This window comes from Vombatus ursinus, unplaced genomic scaffold, assembly GCF_900497805.2.
Source record: "Vombatus ursinus unplaced genomic scaffold, bare-nosed wombat genome assembly UNPS02014941.1, whole genome shotgun sequence".
NCBI lineage: Eukaryota > Metazoa > Chordata > Mammalia > Diprotodontia > Vombatidae > Vombatus > Vombatus ursinus.
The window spans coordinates 2,025,756-2,047,608 of record NW_020954719.1 but is presented as its reverse complement, the minus strand read 5'-3'; the positions used below and the strand labels follow the sequence as shown (position 1 = coordinate 2,047,608).

General features: G+C 35.4%; 1 protein-coding gene across 3 annotated transcripts in view; it reads right to left on the bottom strand.

Annotated features, from left to right (window-relative positions):
- IPO8 (importin 8) overlaps positions 1-21,853 on the bottom strand; it is a 144,293-nt gene that overhangs the window by 97,993 nt on the left and 24,447 nt on the right. Inside the window, exons 3-5 of one of the 3 annotated variants that reach the window (XM_027844354.1) lie at positions 17,056-17,212; positions 13,600-13,758; positions 10,934-11,090 (exon numbers count right to left, since the gene is read on the bottom strand). In XM_027844354.1, the coding sequence (XP_027700155.1) occupies positions 10,934-11,090; positions 13,600-13,758; positions 17,056-17,212 (473 nt within the window). Of the gene's footprint in view, positions 1-10,933; positions 11,091-13,599; positions 13,759-17,055; positions 17,232-21,853 lie in introns of all 3 variants that reach the window. The other 2 variants (XM_027844355.1, XM_027844356.1) reach the window with 2 other exon arrangements.

Genomic DNA, 21,853 nt, shown 5'->3' with positions numbered 1-21,853 from the left:
ACACACACACACACACACACACACACACACACACACACACACACACATTCTACTTTCCTCAGCAATTGCCTTTTCTACCCAAAAGATACCAAATCTAAAACACAACAACTACGGCTTGCTTTCTCAGACTGTTATAAGGGCAATGAGACAGAAATATTCTGCAAGTTGTCCAAAATTACTTGTCATGCATGAAGTCAGGAACAGAAAGAATCCAACTCTCCTGGCTTAAGACATTGTCCCAGCTAGGATTTAACTAACCAAGCACAGTCAGAACAGAACTTGCAAATGACAGTGTAAGAAAGAGGCCATTGACAAGCTCCATTTTTGTCCAAAATTCATCCAGATCCCTGAAAGTCTTCAAGAACAATCACTATACAAAACCCTTCCCAATCAATACGCATTCTACCTTTTCCCTGATGACTTCCCCATTATTTTTTTAAGATTCCAATATCCCTATCATCTTATTCTAGATGGAACTCTCCTATATAATAGACCAAAAGAAAGGGCAATGTTTTAAGGCGGAGAAAATTAGAAAAACGACACTCTAGAGCCTTTACTCTGGTAACTTAATTCTATATTTTTCTATTCATTGTCACTTTTTTTTTCCTTTCTCTTTCTCTAGCCAAGATACCCAAAACTGATTGGGGGAGATAGGGGTAGGGGAGAGGAAAGTAGCAAGTAAAGTTGGTCAAGGTTCATGACACTGAACTAATCTGGTTGTGCCCCCGAGATTTTATGTAAGAAAAAAGACCATGCCAATTATGAACTACATTGTCTTTTCTTTTCCCTTAAAAATGAACAAAAATAAATTGTCACACCACAAAATACTTTCTTTATGTTATTAGGTATCTCAAGTAAAACCACCCTGACCAGACCATAAGACTCTGGAGAGCAGGGATCAGGTCTTATTTAAACATTTTTTTTTTCAGTACTCTGTGCTCTACGTGGTTCAAATGCCTAATAAAATTTTTACTCTTGTTTTATCGATCTGTTCTACTAAACACGTTTCTGAAATGCAAATGTTATGCCTAGATTCAAATGTCAAAAGACCAGCCAGTCAACATATGTTATTCGAGACCCCCAGCTTCTGTTCTCTCTTCTTCTGACACCTTTCATATGTGTTGTTTCCCCTATTAAAATGTGAGTTCCGGCGGAGCCAAGATGGCGGAGGGAAAGCAGTGACTTGCTTGAGCTCTCCCTCAAATCCCTCCAAATACCTATAAAAAATGGTTATAAACAAAAATGTGAGTTCCTTTCTATTTGTACCCCAGTGCTTAGCCCAGTGTTTTGCACATAAGGTTTAATAAGTGCTTCATTCATCCATCCATTCATTTATCCATCAGACCTCTGGGTAAGAAAGAAGACTCTCTCAAACATTTCATACAACTGTAATTTATAGTAAAACAATACAATATAGAATACAAGTAAAGGAGCAAAGCACAAGCACATTACTAAAAGACATTCAAGGAGGGAAATTCTGGTTAAAAAGCATCAGAAAAGGGGGAAGAGGGTCAAAAAGGACTTTGAATATAAAACAGGATTTTATATTTGATCCTGGAGGTAACAGGGAGCCCGCTGGAGTTTACTGATTGGGAGACAAGGGGGAAGTGACAAGGTCAGACCTATCCTTTAGGAATGTCACTGACAGCTGAATGAAGGATGAGATCTGGAGTGAGGAGAGACTTGTGACAGGCAGACCCACCAGCAAACTACTGCATGAGGTGATGAGAACTTGCAGCAGAGTGATGGCAATGACAAACAAAAGGAGGAGGCCTATGCAAGAGATTTATGAAGATAGAAACGACTTGGCAACAGATTGGATATGAGTAGTGAAGAATTAAGGCTGAAACCTAGGTTGCGAGTGTCAGTGACTAGGAGGATAGTGGTACCCTCAATAGCAACAGGGAAGTCAGGAAAAGGGTAGGAAAAGGGTTTAGGTTTTGGGGAGAAAGATAATGAATTCAGTTTTGGACATGTTGAGTTAAGATGTCTATAGGATATCCAGTTCAGATATCCCAGTAGGCAGCTAGGAGGTGAGCTGAAACTGAAAGTCAACAGAGAAAACAGAATAAGATAAGCAGATCTGAAAATCATCAGCATAGACATGATAACTGAATCCATGGGAGCAAATAAGATCACCAAATGGTTGAGAAAGAGAAAAAAAGAGGCCCCAGGACAGAGAACTGGGGGATAACCAAAAAATTTTAGGAAGTTTTTTCTGACATCAAGCCTAAAGTTTCCTCTTCTCCAACCTAAACATTCCCAGTTTTGTCAACCAGCCCTTATGTATGGCATGATCTCAAGGAGCTTCACCATTCTGGCTACCCTTCTCTGGATGCCCTACTTTCTAAAATGTGACAGCGAGAACACAATATTCCAGATATGATCTAACAAGCTCAGAGTACAATGAGGTCACCTCCTTATTCCTGGACATTATGCTTAATGCAGCCCAAGTTTGCATTCATTTTTATTTTTTGTTTGTTTTTTAGGGCCATACCATACTGCTGACTCATGTTGAGTTTTCAGTCCACTCAAATCTACAATGCTGCTTTTAGACAAACTAATCACTGGCCAGAGTTCCCTCATTCCTAAGTGGCAAGGTATCCTGAGAGAAAGATCGGAGGCAGAATATGACCAGGGGGTCAAAATATTGCTACCAACTCAAATACCACCTCCTCTTAGGACCTAATGGAGTCATCACAAAACCTACAAGCCATGATCCATTTTTCAACCCAGACCCTTGCAATTAAGGGGAAAAAACCCCATGGAGATCTGGCCTGTCAACTCTCTTTGCCAGTCTTGCAGCCCCTGCCTCCTCAGAAGCCACAACTACTGGAGATCCACAAAAGAAAATTCTCAACACTCAAGTAATTAGCACTGTGAAATCAATCATTCAATAAATAAGCATTTGTTAAGTATCTACCATGTGCTAGGCAGAATGCTAAATGCTGAGGATAGAAATATAAAGAAAACCTTAAGGTTTAACATCAGAAATAGGAATGATTTTATCAATGGAAATAATACTTAAGAAGATGCTTTGTAGCTACATACTAAAAACCATCAGCCCTTTGCAGTTGTCCTGCAGCCGACCCCTCCTATGTGTATTTTTCTTGCTGTTTAATCATTTTTCTGTCATATCTGACTCTTAATGACCTCTTCTGGAGTTTTCTTGACGCAAAGATACTGGAGTGGTTTACTATTTCCTTCTCCAGCTCATTTTACAGAGGAGTAAATTGAGGCAAATAGGGTTAAGTAACTTGCCCAGGGTCACAAGGTAGTATCTGAGGCCAGATTTGAACTCAGGACGACTTGTCTTCCTGATCCAGACCCAGAGTTCTATCCACTGCATCACCTAACTGTTATTTATTTATCAGCTCTTTGACGTCAGGGCCTACATCACTTTTCTATAAGTATCCACTACAGATAGCACAGTGCTTGGCACAAAGCAAACCTTAACAATTTTTTTTTATTTATTCGTTGATTCATCCATTCCAGTTTTCTCAACTTCTAGCTGCAAATTCAATTTTTATTAACCCAACTGTAAGATTTTAAATTTATTACTACTAAATTTCATCTTAGTGGATACTGAATATTAAATTTCAACCACAGTGGATATAGAATTAACCTCAAACTCAGAATTACTTGTGTTTAAGTCAGGCCTTTGACACATTTCCAGCCGAAACACCCGGCCAAGTTAGTTAACTTCTTAGTGACCTAGTCACTCTCTAACCCTGTTAAGTGGAAGAAAAGAAGTCAACAAGGATTGGTAGGAATAACTGTAACAATGAAATCAGAGGTCCAATTCCTATCCCCTAAATTTTATCTTATTGAATTTGTCACAAGGTTATCACCCATGAAAATCTTTTTTGTGGATCCTGATTATCATTCAGCGGGTCACCTATCCCACCCCACTTGGTGTTAATACGAATTTGATTAGCATGCCATTTACACCGTTATACAAGTTATAATAAAATATATTAAACAATTCAGGGTCAAACAAAGCACTTGAAGCAGTACTCGAAAGACTTCCTGCCAACCTGACCTCAAAACACTTAATGACTACTAATGGAGTCTGTCAATTTACCAACTTCTAAACCCAATGAATTGCACTACCTTACCTAACCCACATCTCTACATTATTTCCACTAATAATGTAAGATAATTTATTAAAAGCTCTGCTAAAGTCTAGGTAAACTCTAACTAAAGTAGTCCCCTAATCTACCAGTTCAGTGACTATGGTAAGAATATCATAAGAACTTATTCCAAGCAAGGCATACTAGTTTTGCAACCATCTTAGAGGTTATATTGGCTCAGAAGACTAAGGCTCAGACTGCGATGTAGCTTACCAGCATGCTGAATAGAAAGAGAACAGAACAGGGCAAGAACTCTCTCCTGAGATTTTGGACAGCAAAACAACAGAATGACTAACACAGAAAACACTAGCACAGAAAAGCAGCACTCAACTTCATATTCAATAATCATCACTTCCTGCTCTGCTCTGAACATCCTCTATTAGGGCTTAGTAAATCTCCCTTCACTAACCAGTAAAAGGACTATATTTTATTCCAATTTTAAACCTGAGGTAGCTAATCAGTCTGGTCAAATGTGAACTCTCTTACTCAGCCGTGGTCTATGACAAAAACCCTGTCAAAAAAAAGAAATAAGGCTAGTCTGGTGAGACCCATTTTTAAGGAAGTCATTTTAGCCCTTTTCCAGTTGTTCATCACCCATCTCTTTATTACTCGCTAGAATTTTGACAATAATTTAAGTCAAGCACACAGGTCAATTCTTTGCAGACTCTTCTCCAAAATTTTTTTAAATCATGCAATAGCTCTCCTTTCCCTGAGATTTTTCAAAGATCACGGACAATAACTCAATAATAACATCTGCCACTTCTTTCAATATCAATGCATGTAGATGCAGAGCCAAGATGGCAAAGAAAAAGCAGAAAGTTGCCTAAGCTCTCCCTAGTTTCCCTCAGAAACAACGTTCTGTCTAGAGTGACAGAACTCACAAAAAGACAGAGTGAAACAATTTTCCAGCCCAGAATAACTTATAAGGACTTTAGGAAAGGCCTGTCTCACTTGGGTAAGAGGGGAGCTCAGCCTAGCGCAGGGAGTGTTCTGGTAAGCCAGCAGGAGGCTCTTAACCACAAACACAGATCAACAACCAAGGCCTCACAGTCCTGGGACACAGTAGGCCAGCTGTGAGGCTTCTAGCTCCAGGACAGCAAGCAAACTGCAAAAGCCTCAGGCATAACAGGCAAGACTAGACTGGGCCACCCTAGGGCAATGGGAAAGCTGCCAGCCCCAGAGGGCCTGACACAGAAAGCCAGTTACCAGACCCATGGCCCCCAGTAGAATAAGCTTGGGAAGAGTGCCCTTGGTACCCCAGGAGCAGAGCTCAACTTTAAAAGTCACAAAATATGCTAGACAATGGAAAAAAAAAACAAAAAACAAAAAACAGCACTGACCATAGAAGCTATTATGCTGACAGGGAAGATCAAAACACAAACTCAAAAGAGGACAATGTCAAAATGCCTACATGTGAAGCCTCAAAGAGGAATATGAATTGGTCTCAAGCTCAAAGTGTCTTCTTGGAAGAGCTCAAAAAGGACTTTAAAAATCAGAGCGGTAGAGGAAAATTTAGGGGAAAAAAACGAGAGTTATACAAGAGAATCATGAAAACAGAGTCAATAGGTTCGAAGAGGAAGGACAAAAAATGACTGAAGAAAACAACTCCTTAAAAAAATAGAATTGGCCAAATGGAAAAGGATGTATAAAAGCTAAGTGAAGAAAATAATTCCTTAAAAATTAGCTAATGACCCTATGAGACACCAAGAATCAATCAAACAAATAAAAAGATCAAAAAATAGGAGAAAATGTAAAGTACCTCATTAGAAAAACAACTGACTTAGAAAACAGATCAAGGAGAGATAATTTAAGAATTATTGGACTACCTGAAAGTCAAGATAAGAAAAAAAAGGGGGAGGGTCTATACAGCATCTTTCAAGTTATCAAGGAAAACTGCACTGATATCCTAGAATCAGAGAACAAAATAGAAATTGAAAGAATCCACCAGTCACCCAAAATGAAAACTCCAAGGAATATGGTAGACAAATTCTAGAACTATCAGCTCATGGAGAAAATAGCGCAAAGCAGCCAGGAAGAAACAATTCAAATATCAAGGAGCCACAGTCAGGATTACACAGGACTTAGCAGCTTCTACATTAAAGAATCAGAGGGCTTGGCATATGATATTCCTGAAGGCAAAAGAGCTTCGATTACAACCAAGAATCAACTACCCAGCAACACTGAGCATAATCTTTCAGGGGGAAAAATGGATATTCAATGCAATAGGGGGCTTTCAAACTTTGCTCATGAAAAGACCTGGTCTTTAAATACAAGACTCAAGAGAAGCATAAAAAGGTAAATAGGAAAGAAAAAAAAAACCCATGGTATTCAAAAAGGTTAAATTTTTTACATCCCTACACAGGAAGATAATACTGGTAACTCTTAAGAACTGCATCTCTATTAGGGCAGTTAGAAGGAGTATACATAGACAAGAGGTTGTGGGTATAAGTTGATTTGATGTGATGATATAAAAAAAATTGAAGAGTGGAAAAAAAAAGGACTGCATTAGGAGAAGATAAAAGGGGAGGTAGAATGGGGGTAAATGATATCACATGAAGAGGTGAGAAAGACCTATTACAGTAGAGGGAAAGAAGAGAGGAGTGAGAATTGTTTGAACCTTACTCTCATCAAATTTGGCTCAAAGAGAGAATAACACACAAGTCAGTTGGGTATAAAAATCTAAAATAGAAATCTATCTTACCCTACAGGGAAAGAGGAGGGGAAGAGAAAAAGAAAAGGGGAATAAGGGGCTGATAAAAAGGAGGGCAGATTGAAGGAGGCAGTAGTCAGAAGCAAAACACTGGTGAGGAGGGACAGGGAAAGGAAAGAAAGAAAAAATATAAATGGGAAAAATAGGATGGAGGGAAATACAGTAAGTACTTATGAAACTGTCAGTATGAATGAGATGAACTCTCCCACAAAGTGGAAGCAGACAACAGAGGGGATTAAAAATCATAATTCTACATGTTGTTTACTAGAAACACATCTGAAGCAGAGTAAAGGTAAAAGGCTGGAGCAGAATATATTATTTGTCAGCTGAAGTAAAAAAAGCTGGGATAGAAATCATGATCTTACACAAAGCAAAACAAAAAATAAACTTGCTAAAAGGTACCATACACAATGATATAATATCAATACTAAACATATATTCACCAAATATATGCATCCAACTTTCTAAAGGAAAAGTTAAATAAGTTATAGGAGGAAATAGACAGTAAAACTGTACTAGTGGTAATCTTCAACCTCCCCGTCAGAACTAGATAAATCTAACCACAAAATAAACAGGAAAGAGGTTTAGGAGGTAAATAGAATTTTAGAAAAGTCAGATATAATAAACCTTTGGAGAAAATTTCTCAGTGGCATATGGCACCTAACAAAAAATGACCATGCATTAGGACACAAAAAACTCATAATCAAATGCAGAAAGGAAAAAATATTAAATGCATCCTTTTCAGATCATGATGCAATAAAAATTACATGTAATAAAGGGTCATGGAAAGACAGATTAAAAATTAATTGGAAACTAAATAATCTAATCCTAAAGAATGCGTGGGTCAAACAACAAATCATAGAAACAATAATTTCTTTTTTTTTCATTATATTTAAATTTGTTATATACTTAAATACAAAATAAGAAAAGGGAAAAAATTGCCATTTACACAGCAGAACATGAGAGGATTCAATACAAAGGAATAAATTTTCATTTCAAGAAAACTGATACTACATATAAATACTACACATTATATTAAAAGCTGTCCATCTTTTCTTTGCTTCCTCGTATGTTTTCTTTTGTACTCTACTATGTGCTTTTTACTTTATTTTTCCCCCTTCTCCCCCCACCCACCCAAGAAGGCATGGATACACAAACACAAACACACACACACACACAGATATCCCTAAACATACCCATATATACACATTTACACACAACTGTATATAAGACCATATTATGCTTATTTCCACTTGTCATCTGTTTCTCTGTAGGTGAATAACATCTTCCTTCTGAAGTCCAAGTCTTTCCATATTTTTCTAAGTCCAGCAACTCATCATTTCCTATACCACAACAATATTCAGACCCAATTACATTCTATTTGAGAGATTGTCTATTTGACTTTTTTCCCCAATTTTTTACATTCCCTCTCTATTCTTGGGTACATAGGTTTTACTTTTACAGGAAAATTTTAATTTAAAATAATCAAAATTATTCATTTTATACTTCAACACTGCTCTTACCTTATAATATGGTTTAATGTCTAATTAAATTCTATTCCTGATCTTTTTTTTATATTTGTGTATATGTCTCATTTTTATAGCATCTCCTAAAAGCAACATACTGTTGGATTCAAATTTTTAATCTGCTATCAGTTTCTATTTTATGGGCAAATTCATCCCATTCACATTCTAACTATAATTACTTCTTGTATATTTTCCTCCTTCCTTTTTTCCTCACTATCTTTCTCACACTATTCCTATCCTCCCTCACTTCGCTACTTTACTTCTACCTGCTCATTTCCCCTCCTATTCCTTAACCTATCCCCCCTCCAAGAATCCCTCCCTTTTCCTCTCCCTTCACCCTATCCCTTTACCCTCTTATTTCTTTCTGAATTTAGAATATTATTATACCCTTCTAGACATATGTGTGTTTCCTCTTTAACCCACTCCCAATGACAGCCGGGTTCCAGAACTAGCTGTCCTCCACCCCCATCTAATTTCACTGTATCAGTTCTTCTTCTCACACTTCATTTGCATGAGATAGCACTTTTTGCCTTTTCCTACATCATTTTGCTTTTTTAGAATCAAGTCATACTCAGTTCTACCCCACTCTTTCTTTTCAACTACCCAATTACTAATAACAATCTTAGACATACAGTTTACATTTCCACATATAAAAAATAAACAATTTGTCCTTATTGGGTGCCTTGAAATTATTTCTCTTGGATCTTATATGTCAAATTTTCTATTTAGTTCTGGTCTTTTTGAAACAAAATCCTGAAAGTCTGTCAATGCAGTGAGTGTCCAATTCTTTTTTATTCAGAATTATACTTTGCAAGGTATATTTTCAGCGATAATCCCAGTTCTTTCACTCTTCAATATAAAGTGTTCTAAGACCTGTAGTCTTTTAGTGTAGCCACTGCTAGGTCCTGTGTAATTCTAATTATGGATCTCCCATATTTTAATTGTTTTTTTCTTGTTTCTTGTAATATTTTCTCCCTAATCTGGGAGTTTGGGAATTTGGCCATGATATTCCTGTAAGTTTTCCTCTGAGGATCTCTTTCAGGTGGTGATCAGCAGGTTTTTCCTATTTCTACTTTCCCCTCTTGTTCTAACACTTCAGGACAACTTTCTTTAATTATTTCTTGTATTACTGTATCAGGATTCTTTTTTTGATCACAGTTTTCAGGTAGTCCAATTATTCTAATGTTTTCTCTTCTTGATCTGTTCTCCAGATCAGCTGTTTTCCTTATATTATGTTTCACATTCTCCTCTACTTTTTTATTCTCTATATTTTGTTTTGTTATTTCTTGGTCTCTTATAACTTAACTGGCTTACCCGTGGCCAATTCTAATTTTCAAGGAGTCGTTTCATTCCTTAAGATTCTGGATCTCCTTTGCCAATTGGTTGACTTTTTTTGCATAATCTTCTTGCTTTTCTAGGATTGTTCTTACTTTTTTTTAAAAATTTTTCCTCAATCTCTCTTAATCTGGGCAATTTATGTTTTTGTAACTGCTCATCCACTTTACTTAGAGTGTCAGATTTCTTGGCAGACAGTTGAGCAAAATAGCTCCTAATTATTGCTGTAATTTTATCTTCATTGGTAATGAATTCACCCTTCTCTATTTTGATACTGGTAATTTGGTTTTCTTCTTTCTTTTTTTAAATCAAATTAACCAAAAGTTTATCTATTTTTTTTTCATAAAAGCAGCTCTCAGTTTTATTTATTAGTTTAATAGTTTTCTTTCAATTTTATCAATCTCTCCCTTGATTTTCAGAATATTTAGTTTGGTGTTTAACTGGGAATTTTTTAGAAAAGGAAGATTTCAGAAAAACCTGAAAAGACTTACATGAACTGTTATTGACTGAAGTAAGCAGAACCAAAAGAACATTGTACACAGTAAAACCAACATTGTGTGAGGATCAACTAAGATAGACTTAGCTCTTCTCAGCAATACAATGATCCAAGACAATTCCAAAAGATTCATGATGGAAAATGCTATCCACATCCAGAGAAAGAATTACAGAATCTGAATACAGATCGAAACACTATTTTCACCACGTGTATGTGGGGGGTGGGGGGCAGGGTTCCCCCTTTGTTTTGTTTTCTCATTCACAACATGACTAATTTGGAAATATATTTAATATGATTGTACATATATAACCTATACCAGATTGCTTGCCATCTTGGGGAGGTGGGAGGGAGAAAAATTTGGAACTCAAAATCTTATTAAAAAATAAATGTTGAAAACTATGTATGTAATTGGAGAAAATAAAATACTATTTGCAAAAAATATATATCATGTATGTAGTATGCCTGAGCCAATGACCTGAATTCAACTAGGTGATCTCTAGGTGATTAGATTTACATTTCTTGGGTAGCAGTCCTCTACAAATCACTTAGATTTACCAGAGTATTCTATCCCCTACTAAATTGCAAGTTTTATAAGGTATCTTTGATATCTAAATTTTGCATTTTCCCCAAAGTCTAACCAAGTGCTCTGTAAACATTGGGCTTAATAATCAGTAGAAAGTCAAGGTGCTTAACAAATGCTTGAATTTAATTGTCCTCTGAATTAGAGCCCTACCTGAACAAGTGCATAAAAAATTTTTAGAATTTGCTTCTGAAGTAGTACAGAGTAATGGGATGGATCAGGAAGAAGCTGGATAATCTGCTGCTGAATTCGAGGTAAAAATACTTGCATTGCTGCGATAAGAGGTTCTCTTTCCTCTGATTTCTTGTATCTATATGAACACAAAAAGAGAAGGAATGAAAAAATACCATAAATTTTAAGCAGAATCCAAGATAAGTATAACAATATTTTTAAATAAAAGAGAAAAATAACGTCCCAACATCTCTCAATATTTTCTAAGAATATAAACATTAATTATTAATTACAACCTTTCCTTTTTTTGTAAAGATAAATAATTCAGTTGATATTCAAAAGCCTTATTCTTTTCTCTCCTTGATTCTTGAGATGCTGGGTGATACAGGAGATAAACAACTAGACCTAGAGTGAGGCATGACCTGAATTCAAATCCTGCCTCAGACTATGCCTCAGCTATGGGACTCTAGGCAAATCACTTACCCTCTGTCTGCCTCAATTTCCTTATCTATAAAATGGTGATAATAATGGCACCTGTCACAGGATCATAGTGAGGATAAAATGGGATATTTATAAAGTGCTCTGCAAACCTTAAAGCACTATAAATAAATGCTAGCTACTGTTGTTGTTGTAGCTGCTGTTGTTGTTGAACGTAAAAATATTTTAAGTGAAACATCACTAAAAGCATTCAGTAGATAAATTGCCAGAACTGGAGTCAGGAAGACACGAGTTCAAATCCAGCTTCAGGGGGCAGCTAGGTGGTGCAGTGGATAAAGTAACGACCCTGAAGTCAGAAGGACTTGAGTTCAAATCTGACCTCAGACCAAACACTTGATACTTACTGTGCAACCCTGGGCAAGTTACTTAACCCCAACTGCCATAAATAAATAAATATATAAATAAATAAATAAATTTCAAATCCAGCTTCAGACACTTAGGCACTGTGTGATCACAGTCACTTAATCTGTTTACCTCAGTTTCCTCACCTGTGAAATGGAGATAATAATACTACTTCCAGGTAGTTTTCAAGATCAAATAAGATAATAATTGTAAAGTGTCCAACACAGTGCCTAACAGGTAGTAAGCGCTACATAAATGTTAACTATTCAACTATTATATTATTATTCCAAATCTTGGCTTACGTTCTCCAATATGATTTTAAAAGAACTCTGAGATATGTTCTCCCTATTCCTAGGTATAAAGACATCTTTTATACAGATATTTATCCTTTACTTCAAGGAATTATTCATGTTTTTTGAGTTTGTTAAGTTCAAGATATAAAAAGGTAAAATTTTAATTAAAAAAAAGGTATCTGGGTAGGTTATTTCATAACTTATCTATAGAATCCTTTAAAACGATAAGGCTAGGAATAGGGATTTGATCTGTAATTTCAGTGGCATAGGGAATTGCCAGGTGAGGAAATTCTAGCAATGCAGGTCAATACTTTCTGAGAGATCTTAAATAGATGCCTAGAGTACTGTGAGGATAAGTGATTTATTTATCCAAGGTCACAAAGTTACAACGTATAAGAGGCAGAACTTCCTACCTTTAAGTCCCTCTGCGTTTCCAACCTTTAAAGTGCCATTAAGTACCCTAAATGACAGAAAATTATTCTTTCATCTTACCTAGAGTCCATTATAATAATAAAAACCCAGAAAAAGTAATTTTCATGAAATACATATATTTAAATTATACAAATCATACATTTCAATGGTCTCAAGAATAATCTACTTTGTTAAAATTACTGTATAAATCCAACCCCTCTTGTTTTAATTTAAATAGAGAAGGGAAGTTAAACATCATTATCATCATCTCATAGGTTCATAGATTTAGAGCTGTAAGGGACCTGACGTTATTGATTCCAATCTCTACATTTTATAAATGAGGTAACTGAGGCTCGGATATTAAGTTACTTGCCCAAGGTCACAAAGGTGGTAAACGGCAGAGCCAGAATTTGAACCCTGATCCTCCAATTTCAAATCCCATCCTATTTTTACTACATACCTTGTATCTTTTATTTATAAACTTAGACTTCAAACTGAAAAATGCTCTCAATTTCCAGGACTAGATTTTAATTTAAAGGAAAAAAAAAGAGGGAGGTATGAGAAACCTGTTATTTTCCGCAGTCATCTCTTCACTTCTGCAGTATGTATATCTTATCCTATTAACATGATTTCAAATACCCTATAAAAATGTTTGGGAGGCACTGTGGTATAGTAGTTAGAAAACCAGCCTTAATGCCATGAAGATCTAGGTTCAAGTACCAACTGTGACACATACTGGCAGTGTGACCCTCAGCAAGCCACTTAAATCTAGTACTTTAGCTTACAACCATTCTCTCAGAATTTCCTCAACCAAAAGTTCCCTAAATTAATGAAATCACAAATCTAATTTCTATCTCTATCCGCCCTCTACTCTTATAAAAAGCCTTAAGGAAAAAAGGTTATCCATCCTGACTAGATAGAAAATGTGTCTTTTTTAATTTTATTTTGCATCTAAAAAAATTCGAATGGTTCACTCACACAAAGGAATGAACTTACGTTGAGACAAATAATAAAACTCAAATTGCTAATCACCCTTATTCAATATTCTTTAAACATCAATGGAACATAACTCCTGTAATCTTCTACTGAGAAATCCCCACTTACTCATATGTCTTCACAAGCTGATATAGACATAATAAGCTGCCAAGCCAGCTCGCACTGCTTTGAGATTGTAAGTAATAGCCTATCTTGTCTACCACCGCAGTCCAGTGACCAGGAAAATCATGCTTAATTATGGCACGGAGACACATTGTTAACTGGACCCTAGGAGGTAAAACAACAAAAACAACAATAGAAAAAGACACCACCACAAATTTAATTATATTTGTCATATTTCAGAGATGTCTGCTATTTTATGAAAAGACGGCATTCAAGTTCCGACATACTCTTTATCTATAGGTGTAAATCTGGAGCGAAAACAGGAATACTTTGAGACAGCCTCAACAACATGACTTCCTGAAAATGAGCATCACATATAGAAAGCAATTTCCAAGGAAATAAACATTTTACATTATCCCTCTACCCTATAAATTTATTTGACATTGCATTAATGTATAAAAATTCTAACAAATAACATCAGATATTATATGGAGCAAAAACAAAATACCACCTAAGCAATGATAGGTCATTTTCCCCCTATTTGTGTACCTAAGTATAATAATTAGTATGATTAGGAAGACCTAGGGAAACTCCAACAATGAATAGAGTAGTTTGCTTTGAAAAAATCTAGCCTAAGGGAAGTCTAAGAAGTAGTTCAAATAGCAGAAATCAATATATGTCAGGACTCCTTATCACCCAGAAACTATAGATCTACAAATAGGTGAGATAGTTTATAATTGTCTAAAGTCAAAATGGATAGGTCAATAATGATCTTCTTAAGGTAAAAAAATGTGAGGGGTAATTTAAAAGGTGTAATGGGAAAAAAAGATTTCTATAAGTAATCAGTATTGATCAAATATGTTATTTACATGCTTACCTTTGAAAAGAAGAAATACTTATATAAAATAGTGACAGAAAGTAACTAGTAGCCTGATTAGGATCCATTCAATATCCTCTAGTGTCACCAACTCTGGGAATTCTTCTACAATATTCTTCATAATTAATAATAACTAACATTCTATATTGTACTTTTTGTTTGTTTGTTTTTTAGGCAACGGGGGTTAAGTGACTTGCCCAGGGTCACACAGCTAGCTAGTGAATGTCTGAACCCAGATTTGAACTCAGGTCCTCCTGACTCCAGGGCCAGTACTCTATCCACTGCGCCACCTAACTGCCTCTATACCATACTTTTAAGGTTTGCAAAGTGCTTTACATATGTCATTTATCTATGAGGTAGGTGCTATTATTATTCCTATTTTACAGATGGGGAAACTAAGGTTTAATGACTTGCCTAGGGCCACAAAGCTAGAAAATATCAGAGGTACAATTCAAGTTCAGGTCTTTCTACCTCCGAATCTAGCATTCGATCCACATTATACCATCTCACTGCCCTGAAAGGGGAATATGGCATTATTAGGAAAAAAACCACTGGATTTGGAATTGGGGACCCAGATTTGAATCACAAGTCTATTACTTTGTGCTTATGTGACCTTGTGCACGTTACTTACCCTTTCGGGTCTCAGTTTCCTCATGTGTAAAATTAGGAAGCTGAGGTAGGTATATGCTAAGGTCCTTTCCATCTGAAAATATTATGTTATTCTGGAAGTAGGTTAGAACATATTTTTCTGAGGGACAACTAGGTGGCACACTGAAAAGAGTACCAGGCCTGGAGTCAAAAAGACTCATCTTCTTGAGTTTAAATCTAGTTTCAAACACTTACTAGCTGTGTGACCCAGAGCAAATCTCTTAACCCTGTTTGCCTCAGTTTCCTCATCTATAAAATGAGCTGGAGAAGAAAATGGTAAACCACTCCAGTATCTTTGCCGAATGGGGTCATAAAGAGTCGGACATGACTGAAACAACTAAACAACAAAAACAGGAAAGTTTGAGGGGGTACCAGATCAGTGGTACAAAAGAGATCTAAACTATTATTAAGTGGCAAAAGCATCCCCCAAACATTATAGTATCTACTCACCTATTCCCATCCTATCTCTCATCAAATCAGTTACATTTATTGTTTTATGTCCAAATTTTTTTTCTACTACTATTACCTCCTCCATGCTGCCACTCCCTAGCACTTCTTATCTTGAGCTAAACAAAGTTCTCTACCAAAAGAACTGTATTTTTACACACGCTAAAGTTACATCACTTTCCTTTTCTTCCCACATGTTGAAGGCTGGGTGTATGAGATGTATGATACCATGTATTACTTCTGGGAGATGTCAGAATAAAAGAGTTAAACTCTATGCTACCATAAGGATAAATAATTCATGGCATTTAAGGAGCAGTCTATCACTACCACTATAGTCTTTTTCTCCTTCCTCTTCTCTTTTCTATTGTCCTATCCTCATTTCTTCTTTTGTTTCTTTTCTCTGATTATACTTCATTTACAACAGAAGGTAATGCTTTGTATCTAGAAATATTACTTAGGATTAAAGTAAAATCGTAGTTCTAAATAGTTTACAGTAGGTTTTCTATAATGCTATACTGTCTCTAATTTCTTTGACTTCTCCACTCTACTCCCAGTAAAAATTTGGAAATCTTATCATCATGTAAGATCCAATCAGACTTATCAATACCCTCTGCCCTCTGATTAGAGGGTAGAGACACAAACGCCTACATTTAAGGAGAGAGGAAAGGACAGATATCCCCTCAAATATGTCATTTCCCACCCAACTGCACTCTTTTTGGACTTCTTCACCAACTACGTCCTCAGGACTGGTCCTTCTTCCTCCTCTCATTTTTCAGCTTTCTTTTGTATGTCTTCCACTATTAGATTGCAAGCAAGTGTTTTCTTTGTTTTTTGTAATTTGCATCCCTAACACTTAGCACAGTACCTGACACATAGTAAGCACTTAATAAATGTTTATTGGCTATTATTAACTATTCCTTACTCCCCTGATATTCTCACTTCTCCAAAAGAAACCTAATTTTACATATTACTGAGCTGTCCATATAAAAGAATGGAAATTGTGCTCATATAACAAATGAAGAATATATACACATATATAAAAATACACACACACACATATGAATTGAATGAAAAGTTGAGTGCCCTAGGAATAAATTTCCCTGTAATGGAGAAGATAAAAGAAAAAAATAAGGTAAAAACAGAATGGTACAAAGTTAAGTGAGATCAACTAAAGCAAAATAAGTTATTTACATATTATTAAATTTATTATTAAATAAATATATTTATTTAATCAAGAAGGCATTTTGCCTTAACTCTCTTAATGAGAAAAAAAAGAGATAAATAAGAGGTAAAATTCTTTCTAAAATAAACAAAAGATAGGAGATTATCTGAGATATAAGAAAGCAATTTATGAAAAAGAATGAGTCCTTATTCACTGCATTGTTTCTTTTGAAAATCAAAAATCATAATCTTTATAACTGGATTTGTCCTCCTATAAAAACCAAATATTTATGCCTCTTATTCATGTATATATAGATAGTATAATGTACCTCACTAAATCTGGAGACCGAATTATTCCTTCCACAATGTTATCTCGAATCTGCTGGCGATCATTTTCATGAATGTTGAATGGAAATATTGCTTCTCCAGGAGGGGGTTCTCGATCTGGCCAGTACTGCGTCACCATGTTCTTCAGGTAAATGGCAGCTGAGTTACAGAAAAAATCCTAACATAGCACCATGGAAAGGATGGATTTAATTCAACTTTACCAAGTGTGAAAGGCTACGCCATTATGTGCTGACCATGAAGCACAGTGAAGATGGCAGGGAATATAGTTCTAAGCAAGCAACCAACAGATGGGAAAATGTATAAAAACCAAAGACTTTTCTTTTAGCAATTAAGGTACATTTTAGTTAAAAGCATTCTGTCACTCAAGACTAAGATTTTCAATGACAAAAAAAAACCTATTAGTATCAAATGTGTACCTTAGACTGAACATAAGGTGGTCTAAATCAAAACTGCCTAAATAAATCTCTATCATAAGAGTCACACTGCTCATAAAAGTTTGACAATAATGAAATGGCAATGAACCAAAAACTGAATTTTCATTTTCCAAGATACTGTGTAGGTAATTTCTCTTTACATTATTTAAATAACTCCTTGAAATAGATACAAGTAAATTTTTTATTATTGTAATTCCCACTTAACAAATCCTTCACAGACCGAATAAGCATCATCTTTGACATTTCAAGAAAATAACAGTAAAAGAAACATTTTAATAGAAATGCCTTGTAAAAACTAAAGGCTTTTTTATATCTTTTAAATCTTCTATAGCCATTCAGTTCAATGTTTAATAGAAAGAAGTCTTAAAGCATCTTTAAAAAAAGGAAATGTAACAGGTTTACTAATATTGGTCTAGTATTCTTTAGGTAGACTGTGAAAGCTTCTTAGTCTTTAAAGAGTTTAATAAGTACATATTAAAAGACATTTTAAATACCTAAGTCAGTTTATGAGATAATTCATATGTTTTATGGGAATACAGATATGAGTAGTAAGATCATCACCATTCCCTAAGCGACAAGTTAGCCATGAAATTAAATAGTATAAAACGTGCTAATGATACCATATCTGCTTTATACAAGAGCTATTTTTATCTTTCTTATTAATATCAACCTCCTATAACATTCTGTTGATTTATATAGCCTTGGCATAGGTTTACTTGGCTCCTCCACATTCCTTTCGGCCTTCCCACTTTGAAAGTCTGTTCCACCTATGAATTCGTTTTGATAGTAACACAAATAAAAGAACATTTTATTAAAATGGCTATATGAGAAGTGGATAAAGTGTCTTCTTTACCCCAGTATGGTTCTGACTATGTAATTCAAAGTTGTATTATATAAGATATGATATGGTCTAACATGGCGAACAATACGTAAACCCATTTGAATGATGCAAGTAACTAATTAGCCTTCTAAAGTGAATATAGGCAAAAACCAAAAATACCATTATAGGCCTATTTTTTCATAGTTAACCATCTTGCCCTTGTAATAACTGAGAGTCAAAAATCAAAACCTATAAACAAATATTTTTATGTGGTTTACAGCACTGGTCCTCAAAGGATGTCATAGCCCAATAGTGCAAATATATGAGTTTTCTGACTCTCCCACAGTATGACACTTGAGCAAAAAAAGCTTGAGAATCACTGTTCCATAGTATAATACAATCAACATATACAAAAGACACACTGACTAGTAGATGATTAAATAAATCTCTAATAAATAACTAATTTGTTATACATAATGGTCATATGACTCTGGGCAAGTCATTAACACTCTCAGTGGTCCAGGCAACTTTCTAAAAGTTAAAGTTAGCACTTTCTCAAAGTGTTGATCCATACTGTGAGGAGTTTCCTTAAAAAGAGTTCCCTACACCTACAAAATTACAGGACCGACCCAAAAATGAACTCAATATAATACTATGAGAGACAACTGTTTATTACAGCTATTGCTAATTCTAAATAACTAAAAATAATGGAAACTGCCACCAAAAGTAATTGAAAATCCATCAATCATCCAATAATTTCATTCTGTCCAAATGCCCATATTTCTATAAACTTTTACCAAGATACACAAAATAAATTAATATTCACTTGTCAGGAATCATTCAGGAATGAGGTGGAACTGTTCACATCAGTGAATTTTCATGATACCTCAAATAAATGAATCTTATCAATTTCAGAGTTCCCTCAAACAATGTAGCGACCTATCTATGCCACTACGTGCAACTCTTACAAATGTCTCCACATAAGTTCACCATGAAGGTCCCTTCCAATATATTCAAGGGCTTCCTAGCTTTCTCCTGATATCCTGAGAATACTAGGGGAGCACTGTAGCTACTGAACTGTCATCCCACGACCTCACCATATGACCAGGCTGTCATCTTTCTAATGGCATCCTTTACTTGGTTATATGCTGCATCTTGTTCACACCCACTATGAATCTCTTCACTGCTCTCTCTCTATGTGATACTCATTTTAAATTTTAATCAATTAACCAACAAGGATTTATTAGGTGCCAGGCACTGAGGGTACAAAAATAAAAATTAAACTGTCCTTGTCCTTTAAGGAGCTTACATTCTATCAGAGGATACAACATGTACATAAATAAGTAAACAGAAAAATAAATTTTACAAAGTAAATTTCTGAGGGAGCAGCATTAGCAGGGGGGTGGGGAAGGACCAGGAAAGATATCATACAAGTGTTACTTAAGCAAAATGTCTTCAGTGACTATTGTATTCTATGTCTCACTGACACACAGAAATGCCAGTAGAATGTTGATACTAAAAAGATAAACCCAACATTCACACTATATACCAAGATAAAATCAAAATGGGTACAAATTATAAGAGCAAAGAAAGTATGCCTCTCAGATCTATGGAAAAGGGAAGAATTCATGACCAAACAAGAGATAAAGAGCATTACAAAATATAAAATAGATAACTGTGATTACATTAAATTAAAAAGCTTTTGCAAAAACAACAGTGTAACCAAGATTAAAAGAAAAGCAGAAAGCTAGGAAACATTCTTTACAGCAAGTGCATCTGACAAAGGCCTCACTTCTCAAATATATACATAACTAAGTCAAATTTATAAAAATACAAGTCATCTCCCAATTGCTAAGTGGTCAAAGGACATGAACAGGCAGTTTCCAGATGAAGAAATTAAAGCCATCTATAATCATATGAAAAAATGCTCTAAATCACTACTGATTAGAGAAATGCAAATCAGAACAACTCTCACGTACCACATCACATCTATGAGATTGGCCAACATGACAAAACAGGAAAATGATAAATGTTGGAGAGGATGTAGGAAAATTGGGGCACTAATGCACTGTTGGTGGAGTTCTGAACAGATCCAATCATTCTGGAAAGCAATTTAGAACTATGTCCAAAGGACAACCAAACAGTGCACACTCTTTGACCCACCAATAGCACTTCTAGGGCTGTATCCCAAAGAGATCATAAAAAAGGGAAAAGGACCCACATGTACAAATATATTTATAGCAACTTTTTTTGTGGTGGAAAAATAATGGAAATTGAGGAGATGTCCATCAATTGGGGAATGGCTGAACAAGGTGATGTATATGAATGGAATGGAATACTATTGTGCAATAAGAAATAATCAGCAGGCAGATTTCAGAAAAACCTGGAAAGACTTGTACGAACTAATGCAAAGTGAAATGAGCAGAACCAAGAAAACATTGTACACAGTATCAGCAACACTGTGTGATGATCAATTATGATAGGTTTAGCTCTTTTCAGCAACAGAATGATTCAAGATAACTACAAAGGACTCATTATGAAAAATGCTATGCATATCCAGATCTTTATCTGATGGATCTCTAACTGCTGGACTCAGAATGCTGATAGAAGCATACCATTTTCACTTTATTTTTTTCATGTTTTTTTTTTCCTTTTGGCCTATTTCTTCTTTCACAACTGTGACTAATATGGTAATATGTTTTATATGACTGCATATATATAACCTATATCAAATTGCTTAACCATTTTAAGAAGGAAGAGGAGAGAGGGAGGGAGAAAAGTTTGGGACTCAAACTCTTATAAAAGTGAATGATAAAAATTGTGTTTACATATACTTAGGGGGGAAATGCTATTAAAAATATTTTTAAAAATTAAAAAAAAACTGCCTTGCTTTCATTCAAAGCTTGGGATGATTAAAGGAGCTCTGCATTTACTGAAGGCAATCAGCCCACTCTCCCTTCTCAGCTCAATTCCAGGGCCAATTTGCCTACATGTACTGTCTGTCCCAAACATGCACACTGATGGACAAGCTCTATAATTTGTCTATCCAATTCACGTCTTAATATAAGCAATAGACATTCCTCATCTGTTTGGCCTTTTCTGTGTGGTTTGTCAAATCAAGCTTTCAGGTCATTGTAGTTCTCTTCTAGGAAGTTCTCCAATGTTCCAGGGCTTGATAAAAAAAGCACAATGCCATCTACAAATAGGAGCACCTAGATGACTTCACCATCCACAGAGAAACCATTCATCAATTTGGACTCTGCATCTGTTTTTCTATCACAAAAACACCTTTAACAATCATATGCCTTTAAGAAATAGAGTGGTGGATCAGTGGAATAGGTCAAGTATGCAAGACGCCGTAGTCAATGACTATAGTAATCTATTATTTGGTAAACCCAAAGACCCCAGCTTCTGGGATAAGAACTTACTCTTTGACAAAAACTGGTGGGAAAACTGGGAAGGAGTATGGCGGAAACTAGGCATAGATCAAAATCTCACACCATATACCAAAATAAAGTCAAAATG